This window comes from Silene latifolia, chromosome Y, assembly GCF_048544455.1.
Source record: "Silene latifolia isolate original U9 population chromosome Y, ASM4854445v1, whole genome shotgun sequence".
Taxonomy (NCBI): domain Eukaryota; kingdom Viridiplantae; phylum Streptophyta; class Magnoliopsida; order Caryophyllales; family Caryophyllaceae; genus Silene; species Silene latifolia.
In genome coordinates this window covers 52,930,272-52,951,125 of record NC_133538.1, presented here as the reverse complement: position 1 = coordinate 52,951,125, position 20,854 = coordinate 52,930,272, and the positions used below count along the sequence as shown (strand labels likewise).

Here is a 20,854-nt window from a genome sequence, read left to right as displayed (position 1 = left end):
TTTAAGACAAGTTTACGACATTCGGACATTTTTTTGACTTTTTGTAATTTAACTCACTTTGACGGATATTTTAAGACAGGTGATTTTGACGGATATTTTTTTTGACTTTTTGTAATTTTAAGACAAGTTTACGACTTTTTCAGTATTTTCAGAATGTAACTTAAGCGTTTTACGAGTGTAACTTTAGTATAAAATAGTCTAACTTTAAAGTAAAAAGTGATTTTGAAGGATATTTTTTTGAGCTTTTGTAATTTTGAAACAAGTTTACGACATTTCATTATTTTTAGAGTGGAACTTCCGTGTTTTACGAGTGTAACTTTAGCCCAATTTATGCAACTTTAATCCTTTTTGATAAATTAATTGGAATTTATTTAATTTTAAAACAAGGTTATATAATTTTAGTCCTACTATATTTTTAGTTCTATTGGTTTAACTTTTGTCCAAAATTGTGTAACTTTAGTCTAAATTTGTGTAACTTTAGTCAAGAATTAATTGGAATTTATTTAATTTTAAGAAAAGTTTATATAATTTGTCCTACTGTAACTTTAGTCCTTTTTGTATAACTTTAGTCCAAAATTGCGTAATTTTAGTCCAAAATCGGATAACTTTAGTCCAAATTTAAATTCAGATTTGAAACCAACACAATAACAAGACGAGATTAAAATTGCACATAATGTCATTGAAGTTGCACATAATGTCATTGAAATATACGGTGAAGTTGCACTTATTGTCATTGAAGTTGCACATAATGCCACTGAAGTTACGCATAATGTCACCGAGGTTGCGCATAATGACACTGAAATTGCGCATAATGGGCAATGAAGTTGCGCATAATGTCATTGAAGTAGCGCATAATGACACTGAAGTTGCGCATAATGGACACTGAAGTTGCGCATAATGGGCATTGAAGTTTCACATAATATCATTGAAGTTGCACATAATGCCACTGAAGTTGCGCATAATGGTCGATGAAGTTGCGCATAATGACACTGAAGGTCCGAATAATGTCATTGAAGTTGCACACATAATGTCATTGAAGTTGCACATAATGCCACTGAAATTGCGCATAATGGTCATTGAAGTTGCGCTTAATGTCCCTGAAGTAAGGCATAATGACACTAAAGTTGCGCATAATGGGCATTGAAGTTTCACATAATGCCGTTGAAGTTGTACATAATGCTACTGAAGTTGCGCATAATGGGTATTGAAATTACACATAATGCCATTGAAATATCACCCAAACAAATACTAGATCTGAGTTTGAAAAAAAAAAAAAAACAAGCACCCTAAATAATATTTTAAAAAAATCAATCAATGAAATGCCCAAAAAATTTAACAAATAGTAACGAAAAACTAAAATATAATTTGTTACTTAAAATTCAAAAGTAGATCTAAAAAATTCAAAATTAACAAACGTAAATTGTCAACAAAAATTAAAAAGTAGAAAAAACCGTCTCTCAACAACACCGACACACAAATACCAAAGAACTATAAAATAAGTCAGTTTATGAAACAAGACGATATTTGAAAAAAAAAAGTCAAAAAAATATAATAAAGTAAAAAAAAAACACAATAACAAGACGAGATTGAAGTTGTACATAATGTCATTGAAGTTGCACATAATGGTCATTGAAGTTGCACATAATGTCATTGAAGTTACACATAATATGTAATAAAGTTGCACATAATGACATTGAAGTTACACATAATGTATGATAAAGTTGCATAATGGGCTAATGGCCGTTGAAGTTACACATAATGTGTAATAAAGTTGTACACATGGCCATTAAAGTTGCACATAATGTGTAACTTTAGTCGTATTCACAAATAGATCTGAAAAAATAAATACGAGAATTGAAAAATATATATAACAAACGATATTTGAAATACGAAACAAAGGAGATTCTGAAAAAAACAAAAAATGAAAATCTAAAGCAAATCTGAAAAACCAAAAAAAAACGACAAAAAAACAAAACAAAACAATGAGACATAAAAAAAGGACTGATCCGAAAGGAAAAACAAAAACAAAGTAAAGCAAAAACAAAATAACAAAAACAATAAAAGAACAAAATAATAAAGGAGCAAAACAAAAAAATAAAACAAAAACAAAAAACATCAACGAAACAAACAGACACAAAACAAACATATACTCCCTCCGTCCCGGTCATTTTTTGTCCTTTTCCATATTGAGGTGTCTCAGTCAATTGTTGTCCTTTCTATTTTAAGAATGAACTTGATGAGCAATTTGATCATTCACACTCAATTTGTTCCACATGTTATTTAATAATTGGTCACTTCCTCTTTCCTTGGTCTTTGTGCCAAAATCAAAGGACAACAATTCACCGGAACGGAGGGAGTACAAAACAACCAAGACACAAACAAAGGATGAATGGTGGTGGCAGATCTGGTGGTGGGTCGTGAGGCATGGCTCAGTGAGGCGGCGTTCTGGTGGTGTGGATGGTCATCGCGTCTTTTTTGTATGATACAGTGATGTGGTGGCTGAGGGTGTTGGTTGTTCTAGGGCGAAGAAAGGGTGGTTGGGATGAAGGAGTTGGGACAGTGGTCTGGTGTTGGAGGGCGAGAGCAGGTGGCGTTTGCTGAGAGGAGGCAGATGGTGAGAGAAGTTAATAGACGTAGATTTGTCCCAACTAATTGCTAGACCATTACTTATGAGGTGTAAACTCCGAATTTCTGCTTGGGGACATGCTATACTACATGCAGAATCACTTATTCGCATCAGACCAACGAGTTATCATAAAATCTCCCCGTCTCAATTGGTTCATGGTCAGGAACCAAATATTTCCCACCTTAGAGTTTTTGGTTGTGCGGTTTATGTACCAATAGCTCCATCACATTGCACAAATATGGGTCCCCAAAGAAGGTTGGGAATATATGTTGGATTTGAATCTCCTTCAATAATTAAATATCTTGAGCTAACCACAGGGGATTTATTTAAGGCTCGTTTTGCATATTGCCATTTTAACGAATTAGTTTTCCCATGTTTAGGGGGAGAAGACAAACAGTTGGAAAAGGAAATTAAATGGAATGAATTATCACTATCTCATCTTGATCCTCGTACTAAACAATGTGAACTTGAAGTTCAAAAGATAATTCATTTACAAAGCTTAGCTAATCAACTGCCAGATGCTTTTACTGACCCAAAAAGAGTGACTAAGTCACATATTTCAGCTGTAAATGCTCCATTTCAAATTAAGATCCTAGAAGGACAAACTAAAATTGGTAATGAATCCAGTGCACGCCAGAAGCTTGGAAGACCAATGGGTTCCAAGGATAAAAATCCTCGAAAAAGAAAAGGAGCTAAGAATTAAGGTGGCCCGTTTGAGGATGTAAATTTACACAAATCTCCTGAAGAGACTATGGACATGATTGAAAATTTAATTCCGGAAGAAACTTATGTACCTGAAAATGAAGAGATCTCAATAAATTATATCATGTCTGGTATTATTTGGAACCGAAATCAAATTGACGCCGACAATATTTTTGCATGCAGCGTTGCTTTAGATGTTATGAAAAATGAAGAGGATCATGAACCTAAGTCTATTGATCAATGTAGATAAAGAGATGATTGGCCAAAATGGAAAGAAGCAATTGAATCAGAATTGAAATCTCTTGAAAAGAGAGAAGTTTTTGGACCTCTAGTCCGTACACCTGAAGGTGTAAAGGCAGTGGGACACAAATGGGTCTTTGTGCGAAAGAGAAATGAAAATGGTGAAATTGTGAGATATAAAGCTCGATTAGTTGAACAAGGATTTTCGCAAAGACCCGATATTGATTATGAAGAGACATATTCTCCTGTTGTGGATGAAACTACTTTTAGATTTTTAATCAGTCTGGCAGTGAAAGAAGGTCTTGACTTACGCTTAATGGACGTAGTCATGGCTTATTTGTATGATCCACTGGATAATGATATATATATATATATGAAAATCCCAGAAGGTTTTCAGTTTCCAGAAGCAACCTCATCAAATTCTAGGGAACATTTCTCTATCAAGTTGAATAGATCTCTTTATGGATTAAAACAATCTGGGCGTATGTGGTGTAACTGCTTTAGTGAGTACTTGACAAAGGAAGGATACAAGAATGATCTTATTACCCCCTGCATTTTTATAAAGAAATTTGGATCAGGATTTGTTATAATAGCAGTGTATGTTGATGATTTAAATATCATTGGAACACTGGAAGAAATTCCAGTAACAGTGGAATATTTAAAGAAAGAGTTTGAGATGAAAGATCTCGGGAAAACCAATTTTTTTTTGGGTTTACAAATTGAGCATTTAAATAATGGAATTCTCTTACAACAAGAAACATACACGGAAAAGGTACTTATATTAACAATTTTTTTATGAATAAAGCACATCCTTTGAGTACTCCAATGGTAGTACGATCACTTGATATCGATAAAGATCCATTTCGCCCTAGAGAAAATAATGAAGAGATTCTTGGTCCTGAAGTACCTTATTTAAGTGCAATTGTCGCACTGATGTATATTGCAAGAAATACTAGACCTAATATATCATTTTTCGTTAATTTATTAGCCAGGTTTAGTTCTTGTCCAACCCGAAGGCATTGGAATAGGATTATACATGTACTTCATTATCTTCAAGGTACGAAGGATATGGGTTTGTTTTTCCCTAACATGTCCAGAGAAAATCTAGTTGGTTTTGCAGATGCAGGTTATTTATCAGATTCTCATAATGCCCGATCACATACTGGATATGTGTTTACCTGTGGTGGCACTGCCATTTCTTGGCGCTCTATGAAACAAACTATAATGGCTACTTCTTCTAATCATTCTGAGATTTTATCAATTCACGAGGCAAGCCGTGAATAATGTGTATGGCTAAGGTCTGTAATTCAACATATACGAGAAGATTGCGGTTTGTCCTTCTAGAAAGAAGCACCCACAGTTTTATATGAAGACAATGCAACATGTATTGGACAACTAAAAGAAGTTTATATCAAAGGTGACAGAACAAAGCACATATCACCAAAATTCTTCTTCACCCATGATCTTCAAAAGAGTGGCGATATTAATGTTCAACAAATTCGCTCAAGTGAAAATTTAGCCGATCTATTTACTAAAGCTCTTCCTACTGCAACATTTAAGAAGTTGCTTCATCAACTTGGATTGCGTCGTTTCAAAGATCTTCAGTGATATACTTGTCAGGGGGAGTTTTTGCGCGCTGTACTCTTTTTCCTTCACCATGGTTTTTCCCACTGGGTTTTCCTGGTAAGGTTTTAAAGAGGCAGCATTCCATGCGCATCACCAGACATTATGTTATTTTAAGGAATGGTCAGCCAAGGGGGAGTGTTATAAAATATGTATAGTGGATGACCATTATACCCTTACATCCCCAACCATTGTATCTATTCCCAACCATTGTAGCATTTCATCTCCTTATCCTTTAGGAACCATTGTTACCTTTCACCAAAAGGTCTCTTTGTAATCTCTATATATATGCACATGTACATGGAATAATATACAACAACAATACTCACTTTCTCTTATATTGTTTTCTCTCTTTATATTATCTTCTCTTATCAAAGTAGAATTATAATATTTGGAAAGTATTTTAGCATATGATAAACCAATAATTCAAGGTAAAAAAAGTATGAAAAAAATGTAACAGAAATTAGAATCTTTTTTTAAAATAATGCTTAAAAATAAAATATTTATTGTTTTGGTTCGGAATTAAATTTAATTGTCAAAATGGTGTCCACGTAGGACGGAAAAATCACGAACCTAAATCACGGGAGAAATACACCATTGGTAATGGCGTATATATTTAGTATAAAATATTTTAAACTTAAACACGCCATAGTGAACGGCGTGTCTATTAGAGTAAAAACGTCATAAGAGTGGCTTGTATTCACTCTTTACATTCATCAGTTTAACGCCTCTGAAATGTCTTCCCAATAAAAATGCACTATCCCAATTCCCCATCATCATTCTTTGACCACCACTCCTACCTTACACCCATAGGCCATACCAACCGAGCACACATTACTCCCCCGATCACCATTACTTCGTTCGTCTCAGATCGTCATGAGTACTTCAATTAAGTTGTCTCAGGTCTCAAACAACAGTTAGACTCACCATAGGTCCATAGCCATGGCCATTTCTGTAATACTACGGTTTTCTAAGTCTATGGGTACTCTATCAAGTGGGGCTTACTCTGTCGAGTAAGTAAGTTTTTACGCAAAACAGTAGGCTACCTATTGGGTACTCGATCGAGTATGTTGGGCACTCGATTGAGTAAGGGTCACTCGATCGAGTAAGTGAGTCTTACGGGTTATTTTAGCTGGGTTTTGTTAATAACGCATGATTAGTATAAAAGGATTCCGCCATTCTTTTTAATCACTTTTGCTTTCTAAAAACCTTTCAAGAGAGAAAAAGAGTTACGTTGTTCTCATTCTTCGCGTTGTTAACAATTCCCAAGGGCTAGGATCGTCGGATTGTCTTGTTCTTTACACCGTTGAGTTCGTCGCGTCAAGGGTAAGATTCTTGTATAATTTTTATAATGTTTCGTTAAGTTTGTTTAAATCCCTAATTGGGTAGATATGGGGGTTTTGGGTGTATTGTGTTAATTAGGTGATAATTATATAAATATGTGTTATAGGAGGAGGATTCATAGAGGAACATTTCTGATTAGCTTCTGTGACGGTCTTGTGGTTTCTATTCCAGTTAGGGTTTCCCTACTCGGTTATTGTTTACACTGTATTGTTGGTGGTTGATCATTGTTGTTAATTTATATCATATCGGATTTGGTAATTGGTAATTCTTCTGGTATAATGTGGTTGGTTGTATAACTCTCTGTGGTTTGCGAGGTGCGTCCTCGGCTGAGTGGAGTCACTTGCGGAAGTAGCTTCACGCCCTTGATTCTCCCTCTGTGGAACCCGCCACAGAGGGGATGTGCACATTTAGGAACTTGGGTTATCGCTCGGATGAGATGAGCGGGGCTTAGGTGGGAACGGTTGCGGTCCCCCACTGGCGGTGTGGAATACTTGTTGCGATTGGTATTCTGACAGGACTAAACATTTTAGTGTATAGTCAGGTGTGTGGAGTTATGATGGAGATTGGTTGATTAGTTTGGATTATTGTTTTGCTTTTGTAGTATTGTTCATGTAAACAGTAACTGACCCCGCTTTAAATGTTTTGAAAACTGTGGTGATCCATTCGGGGATGGTGAGCAGTTATTGAGCAGGTATGAGATGATGCGCATGGGATACCAGGGTTGAGTTGCCACGAGATATCTAGAAGTCTTCCGTTGTGTCATAAACATTCTTTTATTTAGTTGGCTTGACAGTTTTGAGGAACAGTTGTATTTTCTTTAACAGTTTTGGTTTTGGACTTGTATCACTTTAAATTCATTTATTAAAGTACGTTTCTCTATTGTCTATTTGATATACATTGCCTCGGGTAACCGAGATGGTAGCATTCTTATGCCTTAAGTGGTCCTGGTAAGGCACTTGGAGTATGGGGGTATTACAAAGTGGTATCAGAGCGACGATTTTGGAACCTGTAACTAATGAACCCAATGAACTTAGGGAGTCAAAATAAAATGAACCCAGGTAGGAGTTGTTAGGAGCTAATGCAAAGACTTTGGAGACGTCGTAAAGTCGCGATCACGCCCTACAAGTTTGAACCGGTCACTATGGGGTGTGTCTTGGGATCGTTATGTGTTTATCTAAGTATGTTGCATATCTATATAAAGATGTGTTGTATGAATTGGTGGATGAATGCATGTGGAGGATGGAGAATGTTGTGGTGGAAGGTGATAAGTAATATGAGTATATATGTGTTAATATGGATGATGGAATTGCTTGACAAGTGATTTCTAATGTGGCTTATTAGAAATATGCGAAATAGGGTGTTGTTTGTTGTATATACACGTATGTTTATCGATTTATATATATGTAGTTGGTTGGAGACTATGAAGAGTGCTGAGTTGAGCATACGGGTAGTATACGAGCCAGCATGACTCAATCGAGTGGGGGGGGGGGGCACTCGATCGAGTAGGTGAGAGACTCGATCGAGTAGGTGTGTCTCGATCGAGTGGGGTGTATATCGTTTCTGGACAGTGTACTGTTTTTGGGCACTCGATCGAGTAAGTAAGGGGACTCGATCGAGCGAGGTTAACTCGATCGAGTAGATAGTGGGCTCGATCGAGTGAGGTTTTTGATGCTTTGTGGTCAGGTTCTGGAGTCAAGGCACTCGATCGAGTAAGTGGGCAACTCGATCGAGTGGCCTCAACTCAATCGAGTAGGTTGTGTTAATCGATCGAGTAGGTTATGCACAGGTTATATACGTGTTTGAGTTGTGGGATGTGTGTTTATATCTACCTTTTCTCTTATATAGTTCAAAGATGCCGCCAAAGGTAACTGCGTTGTATTTTAGGGCTGAGAATATGAGTATTGATGAGATAGTTAAGATGCTAGAGCATCAAGACACGCTTACAAATACTTTAAAGAAGTTTGGGAAGGATAAAGAGGCTGGGGTGGATTTTGCTAAGATGAGTATCAACATCGCTCGTTTCAACCCAAAAGAGTACATGGGTACAGGTGCGCCAATCTTGCTTGATAATTTCCATAGAGAGATGGAGAATATACTTGATGTGGTGCATTGCCCTGAGGACTTTAGAGTGGAACAAGCTGCGTTCTACTTGAGAGATGTGGCTGGAGAGTGGTGGGATAAGGTTAGGGAGAGTGCCTTAGACCTATATGTGAAACATGGGTTGTCAGCTATACCTTGGAGTGAGTTCAAGAGAGCTATGCGTCGAGAGTTTGTGTCGGAACATGTCCGTAGTAAGGTGAGGGAGGAGTTTGATGATTTCAAGATAGCTCTGGATATGACAGTGGCTGAGTACTATCACAAGTTCAATAAGAAGTCTAGGTACGCACAGGATATGGGGCTGAGTGAGGAGAACTTAGCATTGAGGTTTGAGAAGGGTTTGACACCTAAGATTATGGAGAAGCTGCCTGTAGGAGTCCTTACTGATGTTAAGGAAGTGTATGAGCGAGCCGCGATTGTTGAGAGGTTGGTAGAGATGGCTAAGGAGAATAGGGAGAGAGGTTCTGAGAAGAGGAAAGCTGAGAACAAGGGTGGTGGTCAGTCTAGTTACAAGAGGGGCAACCATAACCAGGCGAGAGCTTACTCTTCGGGATTATTCAGTGGTGGAGCTTCTTTTGGGTGTGGCCGTGGTGGTGCTAGTAACAGCTGAGGGATATCTTGCTCTATCTGTGACGGTATGGGCCACAAGAGACATGAGTGCACCAGTGCTGTGGGCAAGGGTTTCCAGAGACCATCACAGGGGAGTTTCTCTCGGGGTCCATCTCAGAGTTATGCTCGTAACAGGCCTGCTGGGTCATGGAACAATCAGGGTGGTCTGAACAACAACAATGGTGGGGCTAACCACAATGGAGGTAATTCATATTAGAGGCCAGTAGCGAACAATAACCAGGGGTCGGCTGCTAAGCCGTCTACTTCTGCTAGTACTGTCCAGGGAGGTGGACAGAAGACCAGTGGTAAGCTTTTCATGATGGAGAAGAAAGCAGCTGAGAATGATACTCACGTAATCGCGGGTACTCTTCTTGTTAATGGTGTGTTTACCTTTGTTTTGTTTGATTCGGAGGCGTCACAATCTTTTGTATCATCGAGTTATGCTAAGCTTTTGGGTTTGAGAGAGTTTGAGTCTGTAAAAGAGGAAGTTTTTATACCGTCGGGTGAGTCTGTATCTTGTGGGAGGTTGTATAAGAGTGTATCTATGATAGTTGGGCAGGTTGACCTACCAGTGGACTTGTTAGAGTTTCCTATGGATGGTTTTGAGATGATAGTTGGCATGGATTGGTTAGGTAAGTATAAAGCTAGAACAGACTGTCACCAAAAGAGACTCTCTTTAAGAGGTCCTAAGGGAGTTAGTATGTCTTATCGTGGGTTTGTTGTCAAACCCAAAGTCAAAGTGATTGCAGTGGTGACATTGAAGTCTTATCTGAGGAAGGGGTGTCCTTTGATCCTATGCCACGTGAAAGACTATAGTATGGTGATTTCGATAGTTGACCAGATACCAATGGTGGGAGAGTTTCCAGATGTCTTTCTGGAGTAGATACCGGGTTTACCACCAAAGAGGGAGATATATTTCAGTGTGGAGCTGAAACCAGGGACGGGGCCAATCTCTAAAGCCCCGTACCGCATGGGTCCTAAAGAGTTGGAGGAGCTGAAGAAACAGCTGGATGATTTGATTGATAAGGGATACATTAAACCTAGTGTATCACCGTGGGGAGCAACAGTTCTGTTTGTGAAAAGGAAAGAAGGGAGTTTGAGGTTATACATCGACTACAGAGAGTTGAACAGGGTTACAGTGAAGAATAAGTATCCTTTGCCAAGGATAGATGATTTGTTTGACCAGTTGAACGGGGCGGCAGTCTTTTCTAAGATTGATTTGAGGCCGGGTTACCATCAGGTGAAGATTCGGGATGAGGACATACCGAAGACAGCTTTTACATCGAGGTATGGTCACTATGTGTATGTTGTGATGCCGTTTGGGTTATCTAATGCACCTCCAAAGTTTATGGATTTGATGAACCCGATCTTCAGTCAGTTTTTTAGATCGGTTTGTGATGGTCTTCATCGATGATATCTTAGTCAATTCTAATACTAAGGAGGAGCATGAGGAGCACTTCAGGTTGGTGTTGCAGACTTTGCGTGACAATCAGCTATATGCAAAGTTGTCTAAGTGTGAGTTCTGGCTCGAGGAGGTTGCCTTTCTGGGGCATGTGATTTCAAAGAAGGGTGTAGTTGTAGATCCGGCAAAGATAGAGGCAGTCACTCGGTGGGAAGCACCGAAGAATGTGGCAGAGATCAGGAGTTTCTTGGGTTTGGCAGGGTACTACCATCGGTTTGTGAAAGACTTTTCTAAGATAACCAGACCTATGATAGCGTTGATGAGGAAAGAGAACAACTTTCGTTGGGATGAAAGTTGTGAGACGACATTCCAAACATTAAAGAAGTGTTTGACCACAGCTCCAGTCTTAGCATTACCTGAAGTGTTGGAGCTTGTGTCCTCCACAAATTAGTGTGATAACATTTATAAATCTCTTATAGGTTCACAAGGGTATACTTCGTATTTTATCAGTTGATTAACGATTACCTAATAACGGTTGACTTGGTAGAAAGTTTGACGTTATTATCATACTGATGGTGGTGATCAACTGGTCCCTAAAAGTCACACCTAAAGGATGTGTTTGAGAGATGTGATTATGGAAATGTAATCACATTGATGCCTTATATGACTAAACAGTTAGTCAACGTGTTGATTAGACGATTATTCAATGCCGATTAAATAATATTAGCTTAGACGAATTAACTGTCAATTCGTAAATTGAATATAATATGTTATATTTAATTAATGTATATAATGTTAGCTTGGACGAATTAATATGTTAATTTGTAATTAAATATAATCGGTTATATTTAATTAGCTAATTATAAATATGCGATATTTATAGTTAGAGTATATTTTACACGAGATTGTTATAATATATGTTGGCAGGCCAGACTTAATAAATCGACTACAATCAGTTATGTATGGACTTATTAAAACGGGACAACATGTATGACAATTAATAAAGTGTACACATTATATATAATTTTAGAATAACCAAAAATAAGAGGATTTTATCCTAATTTGTGGTTGTTGCTAAAACCGAAAAAAAGAGAAATAATCCTCTTAATTTCGGAAAGATGGGCTGAAAATTAAAAAGAAAAAAAACTACCCTAATTACTCTACCTACACGGTTTAAAGGGTGATTAAGGGGAGAATTTTTCTAACCTAATTTTCTAACCTAGCCTCCTCTCATCAAAGAAAAACACAAAACCTAAAATTAATCAGTTAATTGGGGATCAATTCTAGCAAGAAGTAAAGGGCATATCTCATATCATCTTGGGTGCAACTGATAGGTGAATATCATTGCGATATTGTTCTTAGGCCGGTTTTGCTAACACCGAAGGTTGATTTATTAATTCTCAACCTTTTTGTTTATGTAATTTATTTTATGACTAACATTCATCATTATAAATCGTTATAATCCTTAAATTTAAAGGGATGCATACAGATAAATCCCACAAGTGGTATCAGAGCGAAGGCCACGATTTTATTTTGATGATTTTCATAAATGAATTTAGTAAAAGTGCAAAAGAATTTCGAAAAAAAGGGTTTCAGCTGAAAAAAAAAAATTTGCCGAGAGGAATTTTTTTTTTTGCCGTCTGTTTTTTTTTTTTTTTCTTTGTTTGATGATTTATTTCCATTTTGATTTTTCATATTGTTGTTTTAATCAGTTAAAATAATCATATGATAAATTGGTAGATGTTTGATTTAATGAAGATTAAGTTAAAATGTAAATGGAATCGTCTTGTTGTTAATGATAAATTGTTTTTTGCTATATTGTTTTTGGCATAAATGGTTCTAAATTGTTGTTTAGAATCATGTTTCATAAATTTACATGTTTAAATTATAAGATGAATATGCCAATCTTGTTAATAGCAACAATAAACGATTTTGTTCGTCAATATCATGTTTTTGCAATTTAGGGCATAATGCCGATTTGAAAAGAAACCGAGAAAAGAAAGAAATTTTTTTTTTCCTGCTTTTGTTACTGTTCACGTTGGGCAGATTTAAAAAAAAAAATCTGTTTTTTTTTCATTCGGTTTTTGCTGTAAAACCGAGAAAAGGTTTTTTTTTATTGGGCTGTTTCGGTTTTTACCGAAATAAATTTTAAAGAAATTTTTTTTTGTTGTTTTTGGACAATAATTATAATTATACATTACTTTTATAATGTATGATTGTATGTTTTTGAAACAGTTCAAAAATTTTAAGATACCTAATTATTTTAAAGAAGTTTAAAATAATGATTGGATTAAATTTATATTACAAGTTTAATGTGAATTAAGATTAAAACTAATGTGATTAATTGAGGAATTGTCACTTAATTTGATCATTTAAATAGGTGGTTTGGGTAAAACTAATCTACATAATTAAAGAATTATGTCTTATATGTTTAATTTTTTTTAGTTGATGCATTTTTTTAATTGAATGAATCGTTGAATGGTTTTATTTACGTATTTTTGCAATCGGTTGTAATTTGCAATACCTAGTGTGGCCTTAGTCAAATTATGTTTTCGTAATGATGGGAACATAATTTTTAATGTAATTTGAGATCTCGTATCTCCGTTTGGTTTTCTTTATTTATTACGGTTTTGAAATTAGAATGTAAATAGGTTTATTATGTAATTTTAAGATGTAATTTTTGAGAAAACTAAAGATGGAGATTGGAGCTCACTCCCGCTACATGGATCAAGATGGAACATCAAGACAAGCTTCTCGGGTCCATGAATGGATTCCAAAGTTGTAGTTATGTTCATTTTGATAGGATAGGCCACACTAGGACTTTATTATTGTTTTTACGTTTTCATTCCTATTGCTTTTCATTCACATGATAGTTTATGCATCGTATTCCGCCTAAACCAAAGCACCTACTACTAAAATGCATGAAAATTGACTCATATAGGTTGAATGTTAGTTTTCATGGACATACAAATGTCACATATTCATTAAGCCATCACCTTAGTTTATTCATTCTCGCATGCTAGATATTAGTTCACTTAAAATGAATTAAAATAAAGTTGATGGGATCTTCCTCTAAAACAGAAATTGAGACTAGTCTTTATAAGGGCAAACAACTATGAATCCCTTCTTCATCGGTAGGCATAATATGACCCCTTTTACGTTGGGTAAGTAGTTTGTGTTGACTTAGTTTACCTCAACATCATAGTCCGAAGAGTTTCTCGTGATTATGATGGACTAAAGATAGAATTTATAGAAATTTATCGACCAAGAATTCTAACGGTAGGATTAGCTAAAAGGTTGGCTTATCAATTTACAGATAATTGAGTCTTGGGATCATTTATATAATTCTTGAGGAAGGTCAATTGTATAAATGCACGAGTCTTCGCGTTATAACAGTATTGCATTAGACTTAAATTAAAATCGATGCATATACTTATTATTTATTCTTCTTTTCGCAGTGTAGAACACGTTTATATTACTGTTACAACAAATGGCTGGAAATAACGAAATCCCAATGCCAAGTACCACACTTGGACGCGAGTCCTGGCTGAAAGTATTTATGGACAACATGAATCAGCACACGCGACTGAAGAATGATGGGTCCAAATTTGCGGACTGGGAGGCAGCACTACGAAATGCTGGCATTGCTGACGGTAAGCTCAAGTACTTAACTGAGCCAATACCGGTAAACTCAGGCCCCAATGCGGGAGTTAACGAGTCACTTGCTTATAGTGATTTTGTCATGGAAGCGGGTGCGATAAAGAACGTACTCATCTTTGCAATTGAAACCAATTTGCAGAGACGCTTCATTGCCCAAGGTGCGAACAAGATTTTCACCACGCTCACTAACGAGTTCTCAAAAGCACCGAGATTCGTTACTTATGAGCATACATGTCGCTTCTTTGATGCGAAACTCCAAAAGGGCCAACCGGTTAGCCCACACATTCTTAACATGATTGAGAATGTCGAGAAATTGGAGGCACTTGATTGCAAAATCAGTGAGAGTATTGTCATTGACCGAATGCTTCATTCTCTTCATGATGGTTTTGCTCTTTTCAGGGCGAACTACTACATGAATGACTTAAAGAAAAGTCCTCATGAGCTACACTCACTTCTCGTACAGACCGAGAAGGATATGAAATTGAGTGGGAGCATGAAGCAGGATGTTCTCACGATTTCCAACAAGGGTAAAGGTAAGGGCAAAGCTCCAGGCGACCTAACTGTAGGTAAGCCAAAATTCAAGAAGCCAAGAAACGGTAAGAGTGGGCCTGGTGAGACTAGTGGCTCACAGGGCAAGGCAAAGAGCAAGGGCGGTGACATTGAGTGCCACCATTGTCACAAGACTGGACATTGGAGGAGGAACTGTCCCGTGTACCGTAAGGACATTAAAGCAGGCCGCGTCGTTCCTGTTGGTATGTCATCTTATATTCATATGATTGAGATTAACCATGCAAGTTTCGGAACTTGGGTACTTGATACTGGTTGTGGTTCTCATCTGTGTAATCATTTACAGGGCCTAAGAAACATCACACCTCTCGGAAAGGGGTATGTGGACCTGCGAGTCGGGAATGGAGCTAGAGTTGCTGCTGTCTCAAAGGGAACATATGTAATCCAACTCCCTAGTGGTTTTGCGTTATTTTTAAATAACTGTTACTATTTACCCAGTTTGTCTAAGAACATTATTTCAGTTTCCGTACTTGATAAAGACGGATTTTCATTTTTAATAAAGGATAATAGCTGTATTTTCTCTTTACATGAAATGATTTATGGCAAAGCGGTTTCCATGAATGGAATTTACATCTTAGATCAAACCACGGAAATATTACACGTGAATAATAAGAAATTAAAGGTTGGTGACAAAGATCAAACCTATCTATGGCATTGCCGAATGGGACACATAAATGAGAAACGTGTAAAGAAACTCGTCGATAATGGGACTATTCCCGCATTAGAATTTTCTACATACGGCACGTGTGAATCATGTCTCATTGGCAAAATGACTCGAATTTCCTTCAAAGGTGTTGGAATGCGCGCTAGTGACCTATTAGAACTCATACATACTGATGTTTGTGGACCTATGTTAATTACCGCTAGAGATGGCTATAGATATTTTATCACTTTCACGGACGATTTGAGTAGATACGGATATGTCTACTTAATGAAGCTAAAAGTGAGTCCTTTGAGAAATTCAAGGAATACCAGAACAGGGTTGAGAACCAACTGGGTAGAAAGGTTAAAGCACTCCGTTCAGATCGGGGTGGCGAATATCTTTCAAATGAGTTTGATCAACACCTTAAAGACTGTGGAATCGTTTTGCAGTTAACTCCACCTGGAACACCTCAATTAAATGGTGTGTCCGAATGGAGAAATCGAACCTTACTTGATATGGTTCGATCCATGATGAGTCACACGGTAGTGCCTGATTCAATATGGGGTTTTGCTCTTTTGTCAGATGCTCTTATACTTAACCGAAGTCCGACTAAAGCTGTCGACAAGACTCCATACGAAATGTGGAAGGGAACGGTCCCTAACTTGTCCTTTATTCGAGTTTGGGGCTGCGAGGCTTATGTCAAGTGGAGACACGAGGATAAGCTCGGCCCGCGGTCGGTCAAGACATACTTTATAGGTTATCCAAAAGGAACGTTTGGTCATTACTTCTATTCGCCTACCGAACATCGAGTTTTTGTTGCGGCTAGTGCGACATTCCTAGAGAAAGAATTTCTCGAGAACAAGACAAGTAATAGAACCTTCGAGCTGTTGGAGATTCCAGAACCAACAACCGAGGAACAGATGGAGGAAGTTCTTCCTCCAACTGATGATGCGGTTAATATTCCTGAGGAACCTAGGAGCTCGGGTAGAGTCTCTAATCCTCCGGACATATACATTGGTATGGTCGAGGAGAATGACGTTTTGCTCCTAGAGAGTAATGAACCCGCTACCTATAAAGGTGCTATGGCCTGTTCCGACTCAAAGCTATGGCTCGAAGCCATGCAATCCGAGATGGACTCCATGTATGAGAATGACGTATGGGATCTTGTTGATTTACCTAATAAGGTAAAACCTCTACAGTGCAAATGGCTTTACAAAATAAAGCGTTATGTAGACGCGTAACCAGATACCTATAAGGCACGACTAGTGGCAAAAGGTTTCACTCAAGGGCACGGATTGTATTATGATGAGATTTTTGCACCTGTAGTTATGCTACGTTTCATTCGGATAATCTTAGCGATTGCCGCATTTAATGACTATGAAATTTGGCAAATGGATGTGAAAACCGCCTTCTTAAACGGTTATTTAGAGGAAGAGTTGTCACCCACGACGCCTGAAGGGATTGAGTGCATGAGACGTGTTCCTTATGCATCTGCAATAGGATCAATCATGTATGCCATGATTTGCACACGTCCAGACGTGGCATATGCATTGTGTATGACGAGTCGGTACCAAAAGAATCCAGGTGAAACACACTGGATAGCTGTTAAAAATATCCTCAACTACCTACGGAGGACTAAGGTTAGGGTATTGACTTATGGAGGCGATACTAAGCTATGCGCAATCGGTTACGCAGATGCTAGCTTCCAAACGGATCGGGATGATTCAAAATCTCAGTCCGGGTTCGTCTTCACTCTTAATGGTGCTGCGGTCAGCTGGAAGAGTTCCAAACAGAGTGTTGTAGCAGATTTTACCACTGAATCCGAGTACTATACCGCTTCGAAAGCAGCTAAAGAAGCGATATGGATGCGTCAATTCTTACAAGGACTTACGATAGTTCCTAGTTCGAATGACCCGATCACCATCTATTGTGACAATAGAGGTGCCATCTTTCAGGCTAAGGAGCCAAAGTCTAGCAACAAATCTAGACATGTACATTGGAAAGCTCACCTGATCCGTGATTACGTGGAGCAAGAAGAGATAGTGATTGACAAGATAGCTTCGGATGATAACATCGCGGACCCTCTCACTAAACCGTTGAATTTTGATAAGCATGAAGGGCACGTTATTTCCATGGGAATTAAACGTGTTCCTGAGTTGTAGTAGTTGATTATGGATTTGATACATTATCTTTTTCATATACTATTTATAACTTCAACGTTTTTATAATATTTTGTTTTTCATGTGGATTGTACTGACAATATTGAACGCCACAAAGTGAACTGAATTACATTATATTTTGTTTGGTCCGTAATCGCCTTAATAAGCTGATAACTCTGGCTATTATATTGTGTAGTCGATTGATGGTGGGTTCAACGAGCCATAAGTCAAACGGTTGTGTTCCTAGAGTCGATTCTTTTGACTATCGACTGTCTCTTGAGATTAAGGCAGTTTTTGGGTGACTTTGGTTTCTTTCTCACGGTCTACCGTAACTGGAGACTAAGTAGATTTTTTCTGGGTCATTTTATATTGTCCTTACATCTGCAGGATTCGAGTTGAGGAAAATATCCAACCCTTATCAGTTATAGTTATTTCTCAGGGCCACTCAAGGAGTTGTAACTGAAATGCATGGCCATGCTCGAATGATAATTCGTTTATCACTTAAGTTACTTTCTAGTCAGGGAAACCACTCTTGATATAGATCGCTTGTAAAATACGACCTTTGTGAATACGGATTTTGCAAATTGTTTAACATTGAGTGGGAGAAATTTTAGGATATGAGAATCGGTTATCGCACATACACTTGTGAAGACAAGTGGGAGTTTGTTGGAGCTTGTGTCCTTCACAAATTAGTGTGATAACATTTATAAATCTCTTATAGGTTCACAAGGGTATACTTCGTATTTTATCAGTTGATTAACGATTACCTAATAACGGTTGACTTGCTAAAAAGTTTGATGTTATTATCATACTGATGGCGGTGATCAACTGGTCCTTAAAAGTCACACCTAAAGGATGTTTTTGAGAGATGTGATTATGGAAATGTAATCACATTGATGCCTTATATGACTAAACAATTAGTCAGCGTGTTGATGAGACGATTATTTAGTGCCGATTAAATAATATTAGCTTAGACGAATTAACTGTCAATTCGTAAATTGAATATAATATGTTATATTTAATTAATGTATATAATGTTAGCTTGGACGAATTAATATGTTAATTTGTAATTAAATGTAATCGGTTATATTTAATTAGCTAATTATAAATATGCGATATTTATAGTTAAAGTATATTTTACACGAGATTGTTATAATATATGTTGTCGTAGGACTTAATAAATCGACTACAATCGATTATGTATGGACTTATTAAAACGGGACAGCATGTATGACAATTAATAAAATGTACACATTATATATAATTTTAGAATAACCAAAAATAAGAGGATTTTATCCTAATTTGTGGTTGTTGCTAAAACCGAAAAAAAGAGAAATAATCCTCTTAATTTCGGAAAGATGGGCCGAAAATTAAAAAGAAAAAAAACTACCCTAATCACTCTACCTACACGGTTTAAAGGGTGATTAAGGGGAGAATTTTTCTAACCTAATTTTCTAACCTAGCCTCCTCTCATCAAAGAAAAACACAAAACCTAAAATTAATCAGTTAATTGGGGATCGATTCTAGCAAGAAGCAAAGGGCATATCTCATATCATCTTGGGTGCAACTGATAGGTGAATATCATTGCGATATTGTTCTTAGGCCGGTTTTGCTAGGACCGAAGGTTGATTTCTTAATTCTCTACCTTTTTGTTTATGTAATTTATTTTATGACTAGCATTCATCATTATAAATAGTTATAATCCTTAAATTTAAAGGGATGCATACAGATAAATCTCACATGAAGGGTGTGAGAACTTTGAAGTATATACAAATGCTTTAAACAATGGTTTGGGATGTGTGTTGATGCAGAACGGGAAAGTAATTGCCTATCCTTCTAGTCAGTTGAAGCCTTATGAGGAGAACTACCCGACACATGATCTGGAGTTGGGTGCAGTTGTATTTGCTCTCAAGATTTGGAGGCACTATCTTTTTGGGGCGACCTTTAAGGTGTTTTCAGGTCACAAGAGTCTCAAGTACATCTTCACTCAAAAGGAGCTAAGCATGATAAATAGGAGGTAGATGAAGCTGATAGGGGACTATGGCATGGATATTATATACCATGAAGGGAAGGCAAACGTTGTTGCTGATGCGCTGAGCATGAAGAGTGTGCATTCTTTAGATACAGCTATGTCTTTGATGAGGTTGAGAGATGAGGTGGGGAAGATGGGGATACATATTATACAGAAAGGTGATGCTATAAGGGACTTGACAGTGGAGCAAGATCTTTATGAGGATATTCGCAGTAAACAAGCTTTGGATCCTAAGATTGTTGAGTGGAGAGCTGGAGTAGAGAAAGGGACAGTGTTTCGATTCTCTATTCATACAGATGGTAGTGTGAGATTTGATGGTAGGTGGTGTTTTCCTAATGATAAGGAGCTGAAAAAGGTGATCACGACAAAGGCTCATTGCACACCATATTCGGTACATCCAGGTGGTGACAAGTTGTATAAAGATTTGAAGAAGACTTTCTGGTGGCCTGGGATGAAGAAGGAAACAGTTGAGTTTGTGGCTCAATGTTTGACATGTCAGAGGGTTATGGGAGAGTAGCGACGACCACAAGGTAAGATTCAGTCTCTTGAGGTACCTGAATGGAAATGGGAGTCTATCTCTATGGATTTTATAGAGGGTTTGCCGAGGAGTCAACAGAGTAACAACATGATATGGGTAATAGTTGATCGTTTGACCAAGTCAGCTTACTTTGTTCCGATGAAAGATACTTGGACCAAGATACAATTAGCTTTGGCTTATAGGAAACATGTGGTTCGTTTGCATGGGGTGCCTAAGGATATAGTGTCAGATAGGGATGCGAGGTTCATCTCACGTTTTTGGAGAGAGTTGCAGGAGTTGATGGGAACTACTTTGAAGATGAGTACAACTTTTCATCCTGCGACAGATGGGCAGACAGAGAGGATCATCAAGACTTTGGAGGACATGTTGAGGGCTTGGGTGATGGAGTTTGGTGGTAGCTGGGAGGATAGGTTGGACCTGATTGAGTTTTCTTATAACAACAGCTATCGCACGAGTATTGGGATGGCACCGTTCGAGGCTTTGTATGGGAGGAGGTGTAGGAGTCCGATTTGTTGGGATGATAGAGCTGAGGCAGTGGTTTTAGGGCCATAGATGGTACAGGAGATGATAGAACAGGCTAAGTTAATCAAGCAAAAGATGGAGGCGGCCCAG

The 20,854-nt window shown here is 37.6% G+C and overlaps 1 protein-coding gene across 1 annotated transcript; it reads left to right on the top strand.

Annotated features, from left to right (window-relative positions):
* Positions 1 to 4,393: 4,393 nt before the first annotated feature.
* LOC141628046 (secreted RxLR effector protein 161-like) lies at positions 4,394 to 5,176 on the top strand. The gene is made up of 2 exons (XM_074441233.1): positions 4,394 to 4,837; positions 4,913 to 5,176. Exons 1-2 carry the CDS (start codon positions 4,394 to 4,396, stop codon positions 5,174 to 5,176), a joined length of 708 nt encoding a protein of 235 aa, XP_074297334.1.
* Positions 5,177 to 20,854: the final 15,678 nt, after the last annotated feature.

What these genes read in the sequence shown, in the direction of transcription:
- LOC141628046 (XM_074441233.1), top strand. Translation starts at nt 4,394, where the DNA reads ATGGTAGTACGATCACTTGATATCGATAAAGATCCATTTCGCCCTAGA. An exon ending in AGATTTTATCAATTCACGAG is followed by an intron (nt 4,838 to 4,912) that starts GCAAGCCGTGAA and finishes TTGTCCTTCTAG; the next exon opens with AAAGAAGCACCCACAGTTTT.